The following is a 21,105-nucleotide window of genomic DNA, read 5'->3' as shown; positions in this document are numbered from 1 at the left end:
TCAGATACAAATTTACCAACTAGACTGAAGCCTTCTTGTTCAGTTCTTTGTGTCTTTATTTACAGTTTTAAGTAAAAACACTGTTTTCCAAAGATAATTAGCACAGGTCATTTCCCCCCCACTCCCTTCAGTAAGATTATGTCATACACTTGTAAAATAGTTAGATTCATTTTTTACAATCTATATTTTATTGTGAGTGAATTTTTAAAAATTTGCATACAGGAGTTCCCATCGGGACTCAGTGAAAACGCAGCTAATATCCATGAGGACACAAGTTTGATTCCTGGCCTCACTCGTGCGTTAAGGATCGGGTGTTGCCTTGAGCTGTGGTGTAGGTTGCAGATGCAGCTTGGATCTGGGGTGGCTGTGGCTGTGGTGTAGGCCAGCAGCTACAGCTCCGATTTGACCCCTAGCCTGGGAACCTCCATATGCTGCAGGTGTGGCCCTAAAAAGACCAAAAAGCAAAAAAAATTTGCATACGAAAGTCAGTTTTTGTGCTATACAGTTTTTGTGTAGGTGTATTTTGACAAATGCATACAGTCAGGTATCTGTCACCATAGTATCATACAGCATAGCTCCATTATCCTAAAAATTCCCTTGTCAGCTCCATTTTTGTAAACCCCCCTGCTTTCCCCAAACCTGCCAACCAGTGATCTGTTTTCTACCCTATAGTTAATTGCCTTTTCCAGAGTGTCATATAAATGGTAATATGCAATATATAGGGTGGGTTTTTGTTTTGTTTTTACCACAGACATGGCATGTGGGAGTTCCCAGGCCAGGGATGAAATCTGAGCCACTGCAATGACAATGCCAAGTCCTTACCACTAGGCTCCCAGGGGACTTCTCGATATGTAGATTTTTAAGACTAGCATCTTTCAGTTAGCAAAATGCATTTAATATTTGTCCGTGTTGGTAAGTGAACCAATACTTTCCTCCCTTTTACTGTTGAGTATGAATATAGGACAGCTTGTGTATCCTGTCACCTGTTGAAGGACACCTAGGTTATTTCTAGGTTTTGGTAATTATGAATAAAGCTGCCATAAACAGTCATGTATGGTTTTTTGTGTGAACACAGGTTTTCCATTCACTTGAATAAATACCTAATAGTGTAATAAATGGGTCATATATTAAGTGTATGTTTATAAGAAACTGCCAGTTTTCCAGGGTGAATATTATGCCTTGCAATCCCTTCTGCAATGAGTGAGAGTTCCTGTTCTGCATTTTCTTCAGCATGTGGTTGTCCACATTCATTTTAAAGAGGAAACTGTGCTTCCTACCTCACTCCAACTTCATTCTTTTTGGCCTCGGCCTAGATTTCAAAATAATCTGTATTCCTGCTTTGCAGCCTGCTGATATCAGTGAAGCTACTGGTTTAGACTACTCCATGGTCCTTTGGTACACTAAGGCCCTGTCCCATTTTTAACCTCCTAACAGTCCTTTTTTTTTTGTTTTGTTTTTGTTTTTGTTTTCTTTTTGCCATTTCTTGGTCCGCTCCCGCAGCATATGGAGGTTCCCAGTCTAGGGGTCTAAGTGGAGCTGCAGCCGCAGGCCTACGCCAGAGCCACAGCAACGCAGGATCCGAGCCACATCTGCGACCTATACCGCAACTCGTGGCAATGCCAGATCCCCAACCCACTGAGCAAGGCCAGGGATCAAACCGGCAACCTCATGGTTCCTAGTTGGATTCGTTAACCACTGAGCCATGACGGGAACTCCTTCCTAATAGTCCTGAAAGGCAGTTTCTGCAAACATTAAGCTGGTATGAGAAATAACATCGCCCTGCCTGAGAAGGATTCCTTTGTGGCTTTCTCAAACTTCTGCTGCTGTGAGGTCCTCCTCTCAGCGCTCTACTCATTTCAGCCTCCTTTTAACCTAATCGAATGGATCCGCTGAAGTACAAGGGTGGTCAGAGGTCTTCACTAGCCCCTGTAGTGGCTGTGGATCCAGGAGGATAGACCAACTGGGTGACTGGGTCCTAATTCATCCGGAAGGAGCTGCGTGTGGGGCCCTTGCTCAGAGTCCCTGCTGCCCACGTTGGCAGCTCACACATTCTCGTAGTCATGAGAGTCCTCATTTGACATCTCTTCTCCATGTTTCATCTCACTGTTCTCACTCTGTGCAGATGACTGAGAGGCCACACAATCCTTTAAAGCCAGGAGACTCCCAGACTGCATGACAGGTGGGACGTGCGTTCCCGAACCATCTGTCATGCCCTCTTCATGGTCTGAGTTTGAGGATATCACTTCTTCCTCCTCTTGCTGCTGGTTCTCACTGGGTTCTGGTGGTACATTTTCGTAATCTCTGCAGCCCCGAAAAGCCCCCCAGGGCTGCTTTCCTTGGGTGGCCTCAAGATCCAACCCTGCCATGTTGACGTAGTCATTTGAGGTCTGAGAAGACCTTTCCCCATCGCTGAGTGGATCACCGCTCTCAGTTCCTGGAGCCCCCAAACTGGTGCAGTCACTGGCATTCCCACAGCCCTCATCTCTTTCTTCTGTAAACTCCAGCTCCTCAGCACTTGGGGGGCCAAAGAGGTTCCCAGGAGGGCTGCTGGTAGAAGCTAAACTCTCAGCAATCTCTTTTGGGGTGGGGACATTGACGTAATCTCTTGAATCCTCTGAAGAAGTGCTCGAGCAGTCTCTGGAAGCTCTGACATTGATGTAGTGTGCTGAGGGTGCAAGGTTCCCACACATCTGGGAACCAACAGCATTGTCATAGATGCCCACTGCATACCCCATGGCAAGAGTGTGGGTTCTGTGCAATTGGAGGGCATCGCCTGCTCCGGAGGGCTGTAAGAAGAGAAAGCCAGGGACATGATAGAGGTAGAAATATGGCCAAAGCCTTTCGTCTTCCCAGCAGTTGTGCTGTATCTAACAGTTCCTTCACCCAGTTCTTCACTTTAGACAAAAGCTCTAAATCCAGGGTCTCAAACCACAAGGCTTCAGATGCTAGGTCGGTATGAGTGATGTGGGCTGAATTTAAGCAAAGCACCAGTGTAAATGTGACAGTAAATTGCAACTGGCTTTTGGCCACACTGTGGGGATTAACCGGGGAGTGGAGGGCAGTGTTATGAACTGGAGAGAGCCTGGCTCCCCAGAGTACATTGACAGCAGTGGCATAGTGGCTAAAGGTAGAGGCTTAGCCTCAGACTGAAAGTGCAGATCCATGCTCATCTCACTATGCTTAGTTTCCTAATTTATAGTGATCATAATAATATCTACATCATAAGTTTTTTATGAGGAATAAATGGATTGCTGCTTGTAATGTGTTTAGAAAAGCTCCTGGCACAAAGAAAACACTAAAAAATGCTTATGGAGTTCCTGTTGTGGCTCAGCGGAAACGAATCTGACTAGCATCAATGAGGACACAGGTTCGATCCCTGGTCTTGCTCAGTGGGTTGAGGATCCGGAGTTGCCATAAGCTGTGGTGTAGGTCACAGACATGTCTCGGATCTGGTGTTGCTGTGGCTGTGGCTGTGGCTGTGGCCAGTGGCTACAGCTCTGATTAGATCCCTAGCCTGGGATCCTCCAAATGCCGAGGGTACAGCCCTAAAAAGACAAAAAAAAAAAAAAAAAAAAGGGTTTCTTAGTGAAGGTGCAGCTAACACACCAACTTAGCTTTTAATGGCCATTAGGGATACTGGTCCGATGTTTTCAGAAATTCTGATTTTTCAAGAAAAGCTGGACCTCTGGACTTTAACCTGAAATCCTTTAGTTTTTTTGTTTGTTTGGGTTTGGTTTTGGTTTTTTTGGCTGTGCCCATGGCATGCAGAAGTTCCTGGTCCAGGGATGAACCTGAGTTGACAATGATCCATAGTAGTAACAATGCTGAATCTTTAAATGCTAGGCCACCAGGGAACTCCTGAAATCTTTTAGATTTGTAAATGTTGACAACTGGTTCAAAGCGTCCTTCAAACACTACAGAGGGCAAGCCAAACATGTTTGTGGGCTAAACTCAGTTTAGGATCTAAAGTCTAGACCCACTTGAGTCCTGGAACTAGCTTTAGCTCTGGAGTTTCCTCTGCCCTTCCTTTTATCAACAGCTTAGGCTTGCTGCCCCAGGAAGTGTTAGAGGCAAGAGTAGAACCCAAGGATGGCACAGGCCAGGGGAGGAGGAAGCAAAGATGGCAATGTGGAGGTGGCCTCATGGAAATCGAAACTAAGCCTCTGAGTAAAGAAAGGCTGGCTAGGAGTTCCTGTTGTGGCTCAGTGGGTTATGAACCTGACTAGTATCCACCAGGTGTGATCCCAAGCCCCATTTACTTGGCTAAGGATCTGGCATTGCTGTGAGCTGTGGTGTAGGTTGCAGACCTGGCTTGGATCAGGCATTGCTGTGGCTGTAGCTTAGGCCAGCAGCTGCAGCTCTGACTTGACCCCTAGCCCGGGAACTTCCATGTGCTACAGGTACAGCCCTAAAAAGAAAAAAAAATAAAAAGAAAAAGAAAGTCTGGGTAATACCCATCATCATCAGCAGCAGCAGCATGGCTGTACTTGCCTGAGGATGGCCATAAAACCAAAAGATCTGGTTCTTTGAACAAGCAGATGAGAACTTATTTATAGAAATGAGCACAAAAAACTCCCCCTCCACTGTCCCTGGGGCCGTTGCTCCACACGGTTGTGTGACTCCTCCCTGGGAGCTACCTTCTGAGCCAGATTATAAGACGAACGGGGGCACATTGTTGTTAACTGTTGTTGTTGTTGTTACTGTTATTATTAGGTCCGAACCTGTGGCATATGGAGGTTCCCCGGCTAGAGGTCAAATCTGAGCTGCCTCTGAGGCCTATGCCGCAGCCACAGCAACACATAGGATCTGAGCCGTGTTTGCCACCTATGTCACACTTTGTGGCAACACCAGATCCTTAACCTACTGAGGGAGACCAGGGATCCAACCCGCATGTTAACAGACACTAGTTGGGGTTTTGGTTTTTTTTGTTGTTTTTTAGGGCCGCACCCGCAGCACATGGAGGTTCCAGGCTAGGGGTCGAATCGGAGCTGTTGCTGCTGGCCTACACCACAGCCACAGCAATGCCAGAACCGAGCCACACCTGCAACCTATACCACAGCACACGGCAACACCAGATCCTTAACCCACTGAGCGAGGCCAGGGATCGAACCCGCAAACTCATGGTTCTCAGTCGGATTCCTTAACCACTGTGCCATGTCAGGAACTCCTATCAAGTCTTTGTTAAAACCATCCATTTCATTACTAACATTATGTCTTTGAATATCTGTGCCCTGATACCTTTCTTAAAATCCCAAGCGCTTGCTCTCATCTTTCTTTTTCTTTTTTTTTAAAATAAATTTTGTCTTTTTTATAAAAAAATTATTTATTTTTTGCTTTTTTAGGGCCCCACCCACAGCATATGAAAGTTCCCAGGCTAGGGGTCAAATTGGCGCCACAGCTGCCTGCCTGTACCACAGCCATAGCAATGCAGGATCTGAGCCGCATCTGCAATCTACACCATGACTCATGGCAATACCGGGGCATTAACCCACTGAGGGAGGCCAGGGATCAAACCCACAACCTCAAGATTTCTAGTCGGATTCAGTTCCGCTGCCCTGCAAGAGGACCTCCACTCCCATCTTTCTAAAGTTTTTGCCTTGGGTGATAGGCAGGTCCTGAGGCTAGTCTTCCCAGTTTATTAATAGGGCCTCAGGCGGAATGCCAAAAGGACATGCTGTTTGTGGTGAAACAAGAGCCAAGACCAAGAATTCTTGCACTTCGGCTCTTCTGCCAGAGACATGTCATTGCTCCCAAGGGGGTTGTCATTTCACTTGACTCTTACCATATGATCAGAGGGAGGGCTGTCAGAAGTTCTGGAGAGGAGGCTCTCAGTACTGAAAACACGGATACTCCTTGAAGGATGTCTTCCTGAAAGGACAGAGAACAAACCCTGAACTGAGTCAGCCAGTCCTCTGAGGGCTTCAGCCTGAGAGATAGATGCCTGCCTTCTGGGAGAAGCGGGTTTCTGTGTTGTCTGTTATTTGGGGCTCGGTGTTCTGACGTTAGAGGGTCAGAGCTACAGGGATGATGGGCTTGGAGACCTGGAAACCCTCCTCAGGTGGCTGAGGACAAAAGGACACCCGCCAAGGAGTTGAGGATGCTGGGAAGGAGGCTCCGGGGTGAACCCTCCTTGTCTGTGAGGTTGGAGACCATGTTCCCCGCCTATGTCTTTCCCATCCCTGGACATAGCCAGCTAACGGACATCAAGAAAAATCCAAACTGCAATATATATAAATCAAACCATCGTGTTGTATTCCATAAACGTATAAGGGGATAGGTATCAATTATTTCTCAAAGAAACTGCAAATAAGAAAACAAAAACCCAACCCAGATGACTCCCTGCTCCCCCCTTAAAGCTCTCCAGCTCCCACTGGAGTTGTGTCTTGCAGCCTATCTGTCCCATTTTCTGCCATGCTCCTCGAAGGGCAGGAAGATCTTCAGGTTTAGAGAAAGTGGCTTCTGGGTAGGGAGAGGTACACCCTTTCGGGGGCAGAATTTCCTTGGATTAGAAGGAAAAAAACCTACCCCGCTCTTCTTGTCTTCGAGGCAAGAGGTCATAAATGTTTTTGGCTCGCTGTCTGGGTCGAGGCAGAGTCAGCAAGGGCATGACAGTAACCTGGAGGTAAGGAACTTGCCCTGCAAGGCAGTGGGAGACACAGGGGTCATGGCAGGGCCCTGCTGCACAGAATGGGGGGACTCTTGGGGATGAGATGGCCCCCCCCCCAAATATTCCCCTCCCTCACCAGGTATCATACAAAATGCACTTTCAGACTTGACCAATTCCCTTTGAGCTAGACGAACAGGGGATGTGGTGGCCAAAAGCAGGAAGAAGAAACAGGAGCACAGGGGTACCAGGGCAAAGACTTTCGAAACCAACTCCACTCAGCACTGAGCCTTTCAGAATCATCGCTTAGGATCCTGAGCGAGGCAGTGACTCATGGGTCAGGAAAGGACAGCGGGCTCCCCAGTGTAACAGTTTATCTCTGGGGGATAAATTGGGCTTTAAATGCGAGGCTAGGGTTTTTTTTTTTTTTCCTCTCTTTTTTGGCTGGCCCATGGCATAGGGAGTTCCCAGGTGAAGGATCAGATCCAAACTGCAGTTGCAACCTATGCCAAAGCTGCTGTGACACCAGATCATTAAAACCACTGTGCTGGGCTGGGAATTGAACCTGTATCCTGGCACTGCAGAGACACTGCCGATCCTGTTGCGTCACCGTGGGAACTCCCCCAGTCTAAATTATTAATCCTAGTGTGTCACAACTTTATTTATTTATTTTAGGGCTGCAGGTGTGGTATATGGAAGTTCCCAGGCGCTAGGGGTCAAATCGGAGCTGTAGCTGCCTGCCTATACCACAGCCATAGCAACACCAGATCCAAGCGGCATCTGCAGTCTACACCACAGCTCACAGATCCTTAACCCACTGAGCAAGGCCAGGGATCGTGCCCCTGTCCTCACGGATACTAGTCGGATTTGTTACCGCCAAGCCATGACAGGAACTCCCTCGTGTGTCACAACTTTGAACAAACAAGGAACTCACGTTTCTTCCATTTATTCCAGTTCCACAGGACACAAAACACTGCAACAACCAGGAGGATGGAGAGGAGTCCCGCAAACCCAGAAAAGATGCTGCTGTCCTGGTCTTTAGCTCTGCAAAGAAAACCAAGTGCCATGTCCCAGCCGCAGGGGGAAGGGGAGGCTGGAGAAGATGCGTCCTTCACGAGGTAGGGCCCCAGGATTTGGAGTGAGGGCCTGGTAAAGGAAAGCTAAGGTGCGGTGGGCTGTGTGGTGGGAAAGAGGCTCATCTCCTCATGGAGAGAGGAAAATAGGATGTGGAAGAAGGGACCTATCCCATGTGAAGCCCTTTTGGATGCCAGTGGTTTGAACCTTAGTTCATCTTTACAACAACCTCATCTCTCGATGCGGCCAAGGAATCTGAGAATTAGACTCAGAAAATAGAGAGTAACATGTCAAAGATCACACAGATAAGAAGGGACAAAGATGGACTATGAGTCTAGGTCTGTTTGGGCCCAAAGACTCTTTCCAGGGCTTCACACTGTCTTTCAGACTTGTAAAGTCAAGTCCTTCTGCTCCCACTTCCCCTTGGCCCCTGCTCCTGGGCTTCCTGTCTTGCTCAGAGGAGAAGATGATCCAGCGTACAATCAGGGAGTGGCTCTGGCACAACAGTCCAGATTGCCTGAACTTCTTCTTTCTTTTCTTTTCTTTTTTTGCTTTTTAGGGCTGCACCCAAGGCATGTGGAAGTTCTCAGGCTAGGGGTCTAATTGGAGCTACAGCTGCCGGCCACAGCCACAGCCACAGCCACAGCAATTCGGGATCCAAGCTGCATCTGCTACCTACGCCACAGCTCACAGCAATGCTGGATCCTTAACCCATTGATCAAGGCCAGGGAGCAAACCCTCATCCTCATGGTTCCTAGCAGGGTTCGTTAATCACTGAGCCATGAAGGGAACTCCCAGGTTGCCTGCGCTTGAATAACCCCCACAGCACCAACTTGTGGAGCTGGTCTCTGAGCAACACTCTGCTGTTCTGTGTAATTAACCAATGCGAATGCATCGAGGAAGTTCTGGGCTACTTGCAATTCCTAGGCAGGGCCGTAGTTACTTCTCTGCTTTGCCCACAGGAAGCAGCCAACTGAGGTTGTAAAGGAATCACTAGCAGACTTGCTGCCCCCAATACTAAAAGTCAGATCATCCATTAGGGAAGGATTTTGTCCTCCCTAGTTCTAGACTTTTTTTCTTTTCTTTCTTTTTTATTTTTATTTTTTTTGCTTTTTAGGGCCACCGTTGTGGCATATGGAAGTTCCCAGGCAAGGGGTTGAATAGGAGCTGCAGCTGCCAGCCTATGCCACAGTCACAGCAACATGGGATTCTAGTCGTGCCATGACCTCCACCACAGCTCACGGCAATGCCAGATCCTTAACCCACTGAGTGAGGCCAGGGATTGAACCTGCATCCTCATGGATACTAGTTGGATTCCTTTCCACTGAGCTACAACGGGAACTCCCTGAGTTCTAGGCTTGTTTACCCAACTTTATACTGGACATTTCCACGAGGTCGTCTAATAGACATCTCAAATCACTTATGCCTAAAACAGAACTCCTGTTCTCCCCGCATAAACCCACACCTCTGGTATTTCCCATCATCTAATGGCTCCACCAAAAGCCTTGGAGCCATCCTTGAATGTTTTCTTTCTTTCACACCCCACTTCCAGTTAACCAGCTGATTCCATCTGCTCAACCTTGGGCATCTCTCCCAAACCAATCACCTCTTGCACCTCCACTGCCACCAACCAGGTCTAAGCCACGGCCAGTTCCACATGGTCCTTTGCAAGACTCTTCCTAATGGGTCTCCCTGCTTTCATTCTTGGCCCCAAACTATCTTCACATACAAGCCAGCATGAGCCTCTAAATGGTAAACCAGATTGAGCCCCTCCTCTGTTTGCAAACTTCCATGATTGCCTGTCACACTTGGGATGGCATCCATGGTCCCTACCCAGGGAGGACGTCATGGCATCTTCTGTTCTGGCCTCTGGCTGCCTTTGGCCTTATTTCCTATCACTTTCCCTCTGATCCCGAAGGTCAGGGCTCCGTGCTCTTCCTGGCAGAGCACGGTCCTCTCTCAGACCTGCCACTCCCTCTCCCATGGCTCAGTCCCTCATTTCATTCAGGTCTCTTCTGAAATGCCATCTCCTCAGACTGATCCTCCCTGGCCACACCCTACCACTCTCAGTCCCTTGTGTCTGCTTTGGTTTTTCTTCGTAGCACTTATGGCTGGCTGACATTATGTGATCCATGTATGGGTTCCTTTGTTCCTATCTGACTCTTCCACTTGACTGTAAGCTCTAGGAGGTCATGGACTTGTCTGTCCTGTTCATCTGGTGCCTGGAGCAGTGCCAGTAGGGGCCTGATGAGTATTTGCTAACTGAATGAAGGAATGAATTAGCAAAAAAAATTAATGAATAACAAAATATGGCTGGGGGGGGCACTGCAGGGTTCTGACACTTTATGAATTCATTCCCCATCAGTGCCCCTGTCCACCTGCCAGTGACAGGTATTTGTTTGTCATGGGTCATAACATTACCTCCCCAAACGACAGTGATTTTAAACATATTATTGCTGTACTCTCATCACAGCACAGAAATTGTTGTACTCTTATCATAGCGCAGAAATGTACACCTCCCAGTGTGAAAGTTTCAGCAGCTGATGGACTTTTTATTTTTGTTAATACAGTGTGGAAGCCTTTGGCAATAAAAATTTATATCTACAATGAGTTCTGTGAGATTCTAGGTCCTAAAGACCTATCTTTAGCACACCTATGATTACATGTTTATTCATGGCAAGTTTTTCTTTATTTAAATTTTAAAAATCTTGTTATAGTTGATTTACAGTGTTCTGTCAATGTCTGCTGTCCAGCAAAGTGACTCAGTCATATGTATAAAAACATTTCTTTTTCTCACATTACCCTCTGTCACCTTCTACCACAGGTGATCGGATATAGTTCCCTGTGCTGTACAGCAGGATCTCATTGCGTATCCACTCCAAATGCAATACTTTGTATCTACCCACCCCAAGCTCGCAGTCCACCCCACTCCCTCCTCCTCCCTCTTGGCAACCCCAAGCCTGTTCTCCGTGTCCCTGAGTTTTTTTTTCTGTAAATAGGTTCATCTGTCACCGCAAGATGTTAGAACCGAGAGGCACATCTGTGGAAAAAGTGGGCCTTTTGTGTCCATCGTGGTGGGAACTAGTTTTTGTTTTTGTTTCTCTGAGGAGTGATGGGTGGGACCTGGGGCAGGAAGACAGAGGACAGCCATCGGGCCTCTGAGCGTGAGAAATTCAACCAGGGCCGCCAGCTCTAAGGAAGCGCCGCCTTATCGCAGTTCCTCTCCCCCATCAACGCCTTTTTCTCCTCAATGCCCATTCCTTTCCTCCCCGCGGTTTTGAGCAAACTCCGCTGAGCCTAGAATTAAGAGGTCTCTGGGGACCCGAGCCTGGTTGTGAGGCTGGCCACGCTGCTGGGGTAAAGCAGGGCATTCTGTCTACATCAGCGGAGGGGAGCACTCACCACCGCGGCCACTCACCTGTCCAGGGTGCTGAGGGTTCCCTGTAGAGTGCTGGGCTGTGAGGTCCTCCCTCTGACCTCTGAGATGGCCGGCGTGGTCATGCCCATTATCCCCGGACCCTCTCTGGCTTCAGCTTCTCCTTCCAAGCCTTCTCTCAACCATCATTAGCTCGCCAGCCTGTCTGCCCGTTTCCTGGCTCTTCCTTAATTGCTGACTCCCAGGACAAAAGGCAGAATTGGTTTGTGTTTTCCATACATACCTGTGTGGTATAACCACTTATTTTTAGTAGATAAGCATGGCAGGAGTTTCCATTGCGGCTCAGTGGAAACAAACCCAACTAGTATCCATGAGGATGTGGGTTAGATCTCTGGCCTCGCTCAGTGCGTTTGAGGATCCGGTGTTGCCGTGAGCTGAGGTGTAATTTGCAGATGTGGCTCAGATGCTGTGTTGCTGTGGCTGTGGTGCTGGCTGGCAGCTACAGCTCCGATTCGACCCCTAGCCTGGGAGGCTCATATGCTGGGGTTGCGGCCCTAAAAAGACACAACAAAATAAAACAAAACAAACCCCACTCCCTAATGTACAACTTTTTACTCTCAAAATTTCTTCTTAAAACTTTCTTCATCAAAGTCCCTCACAAGAAAAAATCTACTAGTTTTTATTTCTTCCTTTCTAAAGCTTCCAATCTAGAACTTTCTCTCCCCCAACAAACTCCTTACCATGAGTCTGTTCCTGAAATGTCAGGCTGAGCTGACCCAAAATACAAAACAGGTTTGGTTCTACCTGGATGTGTCTTCGATGCCAGAGGGGAGAGCTCATCCGGGTGTGGACTCCCCAGCACAGCTGCTCAGGGAGAAGCCGGGTTCCCTGCCTCGTCAGAGCATGAGGGGTGCCGTGGGGGAAACTGTCGAGAAGCTGGAGAGAGGTTCCGTGAGAAGCTCATCTTCCCCCAACCCCCAAAGCAAAGAGAAGAGAACAAACAGTTTGCCAGAATGGAAACAGAGAGTCAGCTACAGGAAGCAACACCACCAACGTGCTAATGAAGCCTGGGGCCCAGGAAATGCTGCTCAGCTCTTAATAAGATAGAAGCAAACTTGCCTGCCCTATCTTCCCGGTGGCTGTGGTCTGTGGGGAGCATGATTCAAGATGGGGCAAGGTGGTGGGGTTTACGATTTGTTCTCCTGGGGTTGCTGAGACTTTATGCGCTTTATAAGCTTCCAGATTTGCATTGTGTGCTTTAAGCAGGTCTAAGGAGCACTGAGAGGAGTTTTTTAGAAACAAATGCAAATCCCTGGCACCTGCTGCTGATTCATGGGTAGAGGGTGCAGAGGGGGATGGGTGGTTTTCATAAACACGCCCCAGGTGATTTTGACCGAGCTGGTCTGCTTCTTTTCCTTTCCTTTCCTTTCCTTTCCTTTCCTTTCCTTTCCTTTCCTTTCCTTTCCTTTCCTTTCCTTTCCTTTCCTTTCCTTTCCTTTCCTTTCCTTTCCTTTCCTTTCCTTTCCTTTCCTTTCCTTTCCTTCCCTTTCCTTTCCCTTTCCTGTCCTGTCCTGTCCTGTCCTTCCCTTCCCTTTCTTTTCCTTTCCTTTTTCTTTCTTTCTCTCTCTCTCTCCTTCTTCCTTCCTTTCTTTGTCTTTTTAGGGGTGCACCCCTGGCATAGGGGTCTAATCAGAGCTACAGCTGCCGGCCTACGCTACAGCCATAGCAATGCATGATACAAGCTGCCTCTGTGACCTACACAGCTCAGAGCAATTCCGGATCCTTAACCCACTGAGCAGGGCCAGAGATTGAACCAGCATCCTCGTGGATATTAGTCGGGTTTGTTACTGCTGAGCCACAATGGAGCTCCTATGGGAGTAGCAGGGCCCTTGGGGGCCTCCCTCGTGCCCGTAGGTGCTGCCATCTTGCTCACAGAGCTCTTTTAGAGAAGATCCATCCCAGGATGGTGGTTGTGCACCTGTCTCAGAAGCTGGAAAATTCACCGCCCCCACCCTATGTCTACAGAAAGTGCTCCAAACTTTGAAGATTGTTCAAAGCTTTTTTCTAGCTTCCTCCCCCTCTTCCTTTTACCAATTTCCTGACACTCTCTTTCATCTTGGGAGAGTCCAAGGAGAAGGGTGTGACAAGACTATTTTGAGGGGGTGAGAAGAGCCTCTAGGAGTTTCCGCTGTGACACAGGGGGTTAAGTATCTGACTGCAGCAATGGCTTCAATCCTCAGTCCCGTAAAGTGGGTTAAGGGATCCAGAATTGCTGCGGTTGTGGCTTAGGTCGCAGCTGAGGCTCAGATTCAAACCTTGGCCCAGCAACTTCCATATGCCATTGGCACGGCCATTAAAATAAGAAGAAGATGGAGTTCCATCGTGATGAAGCGGAAACAAATCTGACTAGAAACCATGAGGTTGTGAGTTTGATCCCTGGCCTCGCTCAGTGGGTTAAGGATCCGGTGTTGCTATGAGCTGTGGTGTAGGTACCAGACGTGGCTCAGATCTGGCATGGCTGTGGCTGTGGCTGGCAGCTATAGCTGCTATTAGACCCCTAGCTTGGGAACCTCCATATGCCACAGATATGGCACTAAGAAGAAAAAAAAAGGAAGAAAGGAAGAAAGGAAGAAAGAAAGGAAGAAAGGAAGAAAGGAAGAAAGGAAGAAAGGAAGAAAGGAAGAAAGGAAGAAAGGAAGAAAGGAAGAAAGGAAGAAAGAAAGAAAGAAAGAAAGAAAGAAAGAAAGAAAGGAAGGAAGATCCTCTGACTTCACTTTCCACAAGGAAGTGGATTCCCAGCTGGACGGCAGGGAAGCCAGCCCATGCCCTGTCATCTGCCTCTCTTATCTTCTCTGTGGACACTGACAGCCTGGCTTCCCTGAGATGTCAGCCCCTGCCCTGCATCCAGCTCTTCCAGGTCCTCAGGGGAGGAGGGCTGCAGGTTGGCCCTGGCCTGCTCTCCCCTGGGCTCTAGCAGCCCAGGCCTTCACTGCCTTCCTTCCAAGTAGCCCAACCTGGCAGGAAGTGGAGGTGACTCAGAAGCAGCTGGTTCCAGAACTAGAACCTGGGTCCCTGCCCGTTTCTCCTTTGATAGGTCAAAGAACTGGGACTCCTGGGAAAAAAGATCCTTAGCTGCATCTCTCATGGCTAAACTCAGAACCCTGACTGTCCTTCGAAAAGTTGTTTTTCAAGAACTTCCCCCAGCCTGTGATCATTTTCAGGTCTTACATTATCTTATCTACCCAGTCAGCTTGAGTCAGACTAATCTTCCCTCCGGTCTTCTGATTTTCTCCTGCCCCCACACTTGAGGGGAACAGCCTCCTCTGAGGGGGCTCCCAGGCTTCAGACTGAGTTCTGTGTTTCCAGGCCCAGCTGTATCCCTTTTCCTGCTCTCCTTCCCTTCCCCACAAACCAGTCAAAACACAAAATAGAGGAGTTCCCTGATGGCCTAGTGGGTTAAGGATCTGGTGTTGCAACTGCTGTGACTTGGGTCACTGTTTGGGGATGGATTCCATCCCTGGCCTGGGAACTTCTGCATGCCACAGTTGAGGACAAACATAAACGAAAAACCAAACCAAATCAAACCACCACAAAATAGATACCTTAATAGTGGAATTCATTCCTGGGTGACAGGGTATATGTTTTAAAACTGATGGCTCAAGTGTTTCCTTTTGGGGGGGGGGCGCGTCTTTTTAGGGCTGCACCCAAGGCATATGGAAATTCCCAGGCTAGGGGTCTAATTGGAGATGCAGCTGCTAGCCTACACCACAGCCACAGCAATGCCAGATCCAAGAAGTATTTGCAACCTACACCACAGCTCCTGACAACACTGGAACCTTAACCCACTGAGCCAAGCTATGATATGAGCCAGGATATGATCGAACCCATATCTTCATGGATACTAGTTGGATTCTTAACCGGCTGAGCCACAACAAGAACTCCAACATTTTAATTGCTTTTACTTATTTCAGAGGTTGAATATGACATACGATTGTAAAGTATTAGGATTGGGTTTTTGTTTTGGTTTTTGGTTTTTTCTTTTGCTGCATCCTCAGCATGAGGAAGCTCCTGGGCCAGGGATTGACCCTGTGCTACAGTAGTGGCAATCAATGCCAGATCCTTAACCCACTGAGCCACTGAGGGAACTCCCAAGATTAGTGGTGGGTTTTTTTTGTTTGTTTTTTAGGGCTGCACTCATGGCATATAGAAGTTCCCAGGCTAGGGGTCAAATTGGAGCTGCAGCTGCCAGCCTACACCACAGCCACAGCAATGCCAGACTCAAGCCTCAACTGTGACACAACAGTGGATCCTTAATCCACTGAGTGAAGCCAAGGATTGAACCTCTATCTTCATGGATACTAGCTGAGCCACAGCAGGAACTCCTCCAAGATTAGTTTTTTTGTTTGTTTGCCTTTGTCTTTTTAGGGCCATACCTAAAATATGGAAGTTCCCAGGCTAAGGGTCAAATCAGAGCTACAGCTCTCAGCCACAGCCACAGCAACTCAGGATCTGAGCCGTGTCTGTGACCTATACCACTGCTCACAACAACGCTGGGTCCCAACCCACTGAGCGAGGGCAGGGATCGCGCCCGCATCCTCATTGGTGCTAGTCAGATTTGTTCACACTGTGCCACGACGGGAACTCCCAAGATTAGTTTAAAAAAGACAGAATTTAAGCACCCAAATGAGCAAAGCCATTTGAGGGGGCAGGGCTACATGCTAAGCTTTTTTGCTAACACTGGAAACCTTTCAAAATCTTCTTTGGAAACACTAGGTTAAGGGTATCAGGTCTTAAATTACTACCTGGGTGATCTGGCACAGGTCCTCTCATCTTTTTGGATGTTTCCTTGGATGTAAAATGATGATAACACTAGTATTTAGGTAGTGCTGTTGTGGGAATTAATTGGTAGAACAGTAAAACATGCTTGGCTTAGGACCTGGCATATGCAAGAGCTTATTAAGTGGGGGCTGCTATTATATTATCATCTTCTCTGCATTAGGCTCATTTCTTTACACTTAGTGGCCTACTCCTTCAGACCTTCCTCTCTTCCTCTCTCTATGCTTAGCCTGCCTACTTTCCGTGTGTTCCTTTATTCTTTAAGCACATATCTCTCGGCCATCTCCCACCACACGGCACTAAGCACTGGCTTTGCACAGAAAGCAGAGATGGTCCCGGCCTTCCCCGCAGTGGTCAGGCTCAGATGGCCACCCCCATGCAGGCACTCTGCACTCCATGCAGGCCCAGCTCACTGTCACTTTCCTACTCTGGGCCTTTGCACTAGTTCTGAAAGCAGCTCTTTGGCCTCTTTCCTGTTTGCCCATTTCTGTTCCCCTCTAACCTTAAAAGAATCTAATTATAGGAATGAGATCACTGCTTGAAACTGACTCCTAACTTAGGCTCTCCCGAATGCACCTCACGCCTTGTTTAACCTGTTGAATCTTTTCCTAGACAAAAAGAAGAAAGAATGAGGAATTCAGCAGTTAAAAAATGACTAGCTCTGAGTTCCCAGGGTGGCTCAGCGGTAACAAACCCAACTAGTCTCCATGAGGACTCAGGAACGATCCCTGGCCTTGCTCAGTGGGTTAAGGATCTGGTACTGTCATGAGCTGTGGTGTAGGTGACAGACTGGCTTGGATCCCAAGTTGCTGTGGCTGTGGTGTAGGCCAGCGGCTACAGCTCCGATTCCACCCTCGGCCTGGGAACTAAAGAACCAAAAAAAAAAAAAAGAGAGAGAGAGACTAGCTTTCTCCCCCAACCAGCCCCTTAGCAACCCTGAGGGCAGATCATGCAGGAAAGATAACTTCTGAAGAAAGAGCCAGATAGTCTGCACACAAAGGAGAATGAAGCAGAACCGCACCCCCTGCCTCAACAATTCATAGAGATTCTTCCCCCCAGTTTTTTCCCTTTAAAAACTGTCACGGCTGGAGTTCCCATCATGTTGCAGCAAAAACGAATCTGACTAGGAACTGTGAGGTTGCAGGTTCAATCCCTGGCCTTGCTCAGTGGGTTAAGGATCAGGCATTGCCCTGAGTTGTGATGTAGGTCACAGACGTGACTCTGATCCTGAGTTGCTGTGGCTGTGGAGTAGGATGTAGGCTGTAGGCTGTAGCTCTGATTGGATCCCTAGCCTGGGAACCTCCATATGCCACAGATGCAGCCCTAAAAAGCAAAAACCAAAACAAAACAAAACGACAACCCCCCAAAAAAAACCGAAAAAACCAAAAAAACAAAAACAAAGAAAACTGTCACAGCTGAGCAGAATCTTTGGAGTTGGTTTATGGATATGAGTCCATCATCTCCCCAGACTGCCAGCTTTTCTGATTAAAGCAACTTCCTTCTACTGACACCAGCCTCTTGAATTATTATGAGTGTTGAGTGGCCAAACCTAGGTTTTGTCACAGTTCTTTCATTTCAATAAGTTTCTTTTTCTCTTGTAAAATTCCAATAAAATCACATTTTAAGAATCTGTACTGGTTATTTCTGGGTTGTGAGGTTTGAGGTATTTTGTTACTTTTGTAAACGGAAGCTTGCACTTGCCATCAGCCTCTACATGGAGTAAAATATGAGCCACTGCAGCTGCCCACCCCCAGCAACCCCTGAGCGGAGCTCATGGTGGGGACAAGGAGGGAGGCACTCTGAGCCTTGGGGAAACTGGAAGAACAGATCTTCAGATAGTTTTGTTTTTTGTTTTTTTGTTTTTTGCTTTGTTTAGGGCCCCATCTGTGGCATATGGAAGTTCCCAGGCTAGGGGTCCAATCAGAGCTAGAGCTGCTGGCCTATGCCGCTGCCACAGCAATGCCAGATATGAGCCGCATCTGCGACCTACACCACAGCTCACAGCAATGCTGTGGATCCCCAACCCGCTGAGCAAGGCCAGGGATGGAACCTGCATGCTCATGGATACTAGTTGGATTCCTTTCCAGTGTGCCACAACAGTAACTCCCCAGTTAGATATTTTTAGGAGAATATCTCAGGAGCCCGATTCTTGCATCTCCTTATATCTAGAAAAAGCACGATAATCCTTTTAGTGCTGACTGATGTCTGTGACTAGGAGTCACCTTCACAAGCCCAGCAGCAAACTCTGGAAAATGTGTGCAGGGCTGCAGGCACCTACCCCTTCACCTTTATGACCTATATCTTAATACTTCCCCCCCTTTTTTTTGTCTTTTGTATTTTCAGGGCCACACCCATGGCATGTGGAGGTTCCCAGGTTAGGGGTCTAATCGGAGCTTAGCCGCCGGCCTACACCACAGCTACAGCAACATGGGATCTGAGCTGTGTCTGCGATCTACACCACAGCTCACGGCAACACCAGATCCCCAACCCACTGAATGAGGCCAGGGATCGAAACTGCCACCTCATGGTTCCTAGTCAGATTTGTTTCTGCTGCGCAATGATGGGAACTCTCCCTTCCTCTTTGAGGCAGCTCTGAAATACTACCTCCTGAGCTGTAGTTAAGTGACAGAATAAAAGATGTCAGGGTCATCTGTGAGAACAGCCACTCCCAAGGGTGGGCCAGTGAGCCCCGAGGGAACTTGGGAAAGAAAGAAAGAATAACAGCCCACAGGTAAGTTGCGCATCAAAAGAGCAATTCCTGTAAGCCCAGACCTTTACATCTTTCCATAGAAACTTGTTTTCCATAAACCTTTTTTCTGTAAATCCAGTTATCTGTAAACATTTTGTTATGACTCTCTTCCCTTTGTTGCAAAAACTATAGATCATAGATTCCCCCCTCGCTTCCTTGGAGTAGTTTCTCAGGGCTCCAGGGTTAAATTTTATTTACCCCAAATAAAACTTAATTTTCAGGTTGCATAATTTTTTTTTAGTCAATACTTACTTCTTTGGATCCATTGTTTGAATTACTGCAAAGATCACGAGTTATTTTTAGGAGTTCCAATCGTGGCTCAGTGGTTAATGAACCCGACTAGCATCCATGAGGATGCAGGTTTGATCCCTGGCCTCACTCAGTGGGTTAAGGGTCTGGTGTAGGTTGCAGACTTGGCTCAGATCTGGTGTTGCTGCGGCTGTGGCATAGGCCAGGACCTATAGCTCCAATTGGATCCCTAGCCTGGGAGCCTCTGCATGCTTTGGGTGCGGCCCTAAAAAGTAAATAAATAAATAAATATGAAATAAAAAACTGTGCCCTAGAGTTCCCATCATGGCTCAGTGGTAACCAATCTGACTAGTATACAGGAGGACTTGGATTTGATCCCTAGCACCGCTCAGTGGGTTAAGGATCTGACGTTGCTGTGGCTGTGATGTAGGTAGGCAGCTGCAGCTCTGATGAGACCCCCTAGCTGGGAACTTCCTTATGCTGCAGGTATGGCCTTATAAAGCAAGCAAATAAATAAATGTACCTAAGCATGTATGCGAAGCCCTTTGGCTCTGTAACTGGATTCTTGTTCTTTTGTCTCCAGGGCACCATGTATAATAGTGCCTCTCAATTGTTGGGATTAGTTGTTTAAACGTTTGTCTCCTCGGAGTTCTCTTTGTGGCTCAGCGGTTAACGAACCCGACTAGGATCCATGAGGATGTGGGTTCAATCTCTGGCCTTGCTCAGTGGGTTAAGGATCCAGCATTGCTGTGAGCTGTGGTGTAGGTTGCAGACGTGGCTTGGATCCTGAATTGCTGTGGCTGTGGTGTAGGCTGGCAGCCATAGATCTGATTCGACCCCTAGCCTGGGACCTTCCATATGCTGTGGGTTTGGCCCTTAAAAAAAAGAAAAAAAGTTTGTCTCCCCAAGTAGACTTTAAACCGCCTCAGGGCAGGGTCTGTATTTTATTTATTTCATCTCTGGCATTTGGCACAGGGCCTGAGCTTAAGAGTTAACTGCGCCCTCTGAGTTCTCTCAGGTGCTTATTTCTACTGTGAATTTATGACCTAAGTGTGTATTTATGACCTAATAGGGTGAGATACTGAGAAAGAAATCTGTGTCCTAGTCTTTTTTCTGCTGCATACTCATGGGCTATAGGAAGAGGCAATCTGGAGTTCCTGTCGTGGTTCAGTGGAAATGAATCTGACTGGCATCCATGAGGACGTAGGTTCAATCCCGAGGCCTTGCTCAGTGGGTTAAGGATCCAGCATTGCCAGGAGCTGTGGTGTAGGTCATAGATACACCTCGGATCCTGTGTTGCTCTGGCTGTAGTGTAGACCAGTGGCTATAGCTCCGATTCGACCTCTAGCCTGGGAACCATGCCACAGGTGCAGTCCTAAAAAAAAGAGATAAAATTAAAAAGGAAGAAGCAATCTGCACTGCCTTCCCTGCACCCAAAAGAAAGGCAACCTGGAGCTCCTGCTGCAGTGGGCATTGTGGAACGCCAGGACGCAAGTTTGACCCCTGGCCCAGCACAGTGGGTTAAGGATCTGGCATTGCTGCAGCTATGGCTTAGGTCACAACTGTGGCTCGGATCTGATCCCTGGCCCGGGAGCTCCATATACAGCAGGGCAGCCAAAAAAGAAAGAAAAAAAAAAATGAAAAAAGAAAAGGCAACCTGATGTGCTGTGTTGGCTATTGTATTTCTAGGCTCCCCCAAATTCCAAAACTGCCCTGTGTGAAGGACAAACAGCTGCCAGGCTTTGCTCTTGAAGGTCTGGGAACTGAGACAGCCATGCAGGATAAAGCTGGAGCCTTAATGGCAGGAACCCCACACCTCCTCACTCATTTGCTGGTGTCGGTAGCAAGTACCCTCCTTTTGCTGTTGTTGTTGTTTGGCCACATCCACAGCTTGTGGAAGGTTCCGGGCCAGGGATCACACCTGAGCCACAGCAGCAACCCAAGCTGGTGCCGTGACAATGCGGGATCCTTAATCCACTGTGCCATGGGAGAACTTCTTGTGTGTCTTCCTTTTAGGTTAAAGTGGTGGGAGAGCAGGGTGAGGACAGAAAGATTTAGAGAGTACAGAAATGTTTATTTCGCTTCTCTTCCCCCTGCTCCAACTCCACCCAAGGTCCTTGGGAAGAGTGAGAATTTGGAAGCAAGGAATTGGAAGGAAGCTCTGTCCCCTGGGCTAAGCCCTGGTGGAGCAGGTGACAGTGAGAGAGTCCTTTCCTT

The 21,105-nt window shown here is 47.9% G+C and overlaps 1 protein-coding gene across 2 annotated transcripts; it reads right to left on the bottom strand.

The window, feature by feature from the left end:
- Window positions 1–1,292: 1,292 nt before the first annotated feature.
- LAX1 (lymphocyte transmembrane adaptor 1) lies at window positions 1,293–12,265 on the bottom strand. 2 transcript variants are annotated; one of them, XM_047753203.1, is made up of 6 exons: window positions 11,859–12,264; window positions 11,097–11,337; window positions 7,539–7,648; window positions 6,526–6,636; window positions 5,783–5,868; window positions 1,293–2,786 (listed from the first exon to the last, which is right to left on the bottom strand). In XM_047753203.1, exons 2-6 carry the CDS (start codon window positions 11,183–11,185, stop codon window positions 2,043–2,045), a joined length of 1,140 nt encoding a protein of 379 aa, XP_047609159.1. In that variant the 5' UTR covers window positions 11,186–11,337; window positions 11,859–12,264; the 3' UTR covers window positions 1,293–2,042. The 2 variants fall into 2 exon arrangements, with proteins under 2 accessions (XP_047609159.1, XP_047609160.1); XM_047753204.1 differs by lacking the exon at window positions 11,097–11,337 and having other exon boundaries at window positions 1,647–2,786; window positions 11,859–12,265.
- Window positions 12,266–21,105: the final 8,840 nt, after the last annotated feature.

The sequence above is a fragment of the Phacochoerus africanus genome, chromosome 11 (genome assembly GCF_016906955.1).
Source record: "Phacochoerus africanus isolate WHEZ1 chromosome 11, ROS_Pafr_v1, whole genome shotgun sequence".
Classification (NCBI taxonomy): Eukaryota; Metazoa; Chordata; class Mammalia; order Artiodactyla; family Suidae; genus Phacochoerus; species Phacochoerus africanus.
Note: the sequence above shows the minus strand (reverse complement) of the source record. Positions and strands in the feature narration are given on the sequence as shown.

Bases quoted from the DNA above. Each gene is read 5' to 3' on its own strand.
- LAX1 (XM_047753203.1), bottom strand. From the start codon at position 11,185: ATGGGCATGACCACGCCGGCCATCTCAGAGGTCAGAGGGAGGACCTCA. The intron at 6,637-7,538 runs GTGAGTTCCTTG...ACTGCCTTGCAG, and splicing joins CTGGAATAAATGGAAGAAAC to GGCAAGTTCCTTACCTCCAG. The intron at 2,787-5,782 runs GTAAGAGTCAAG...CTCTTCTTACAG, and splicing joins GCCCTCCCTCTGATCATATG to CCCTCCGGAGCAGGCGATGC.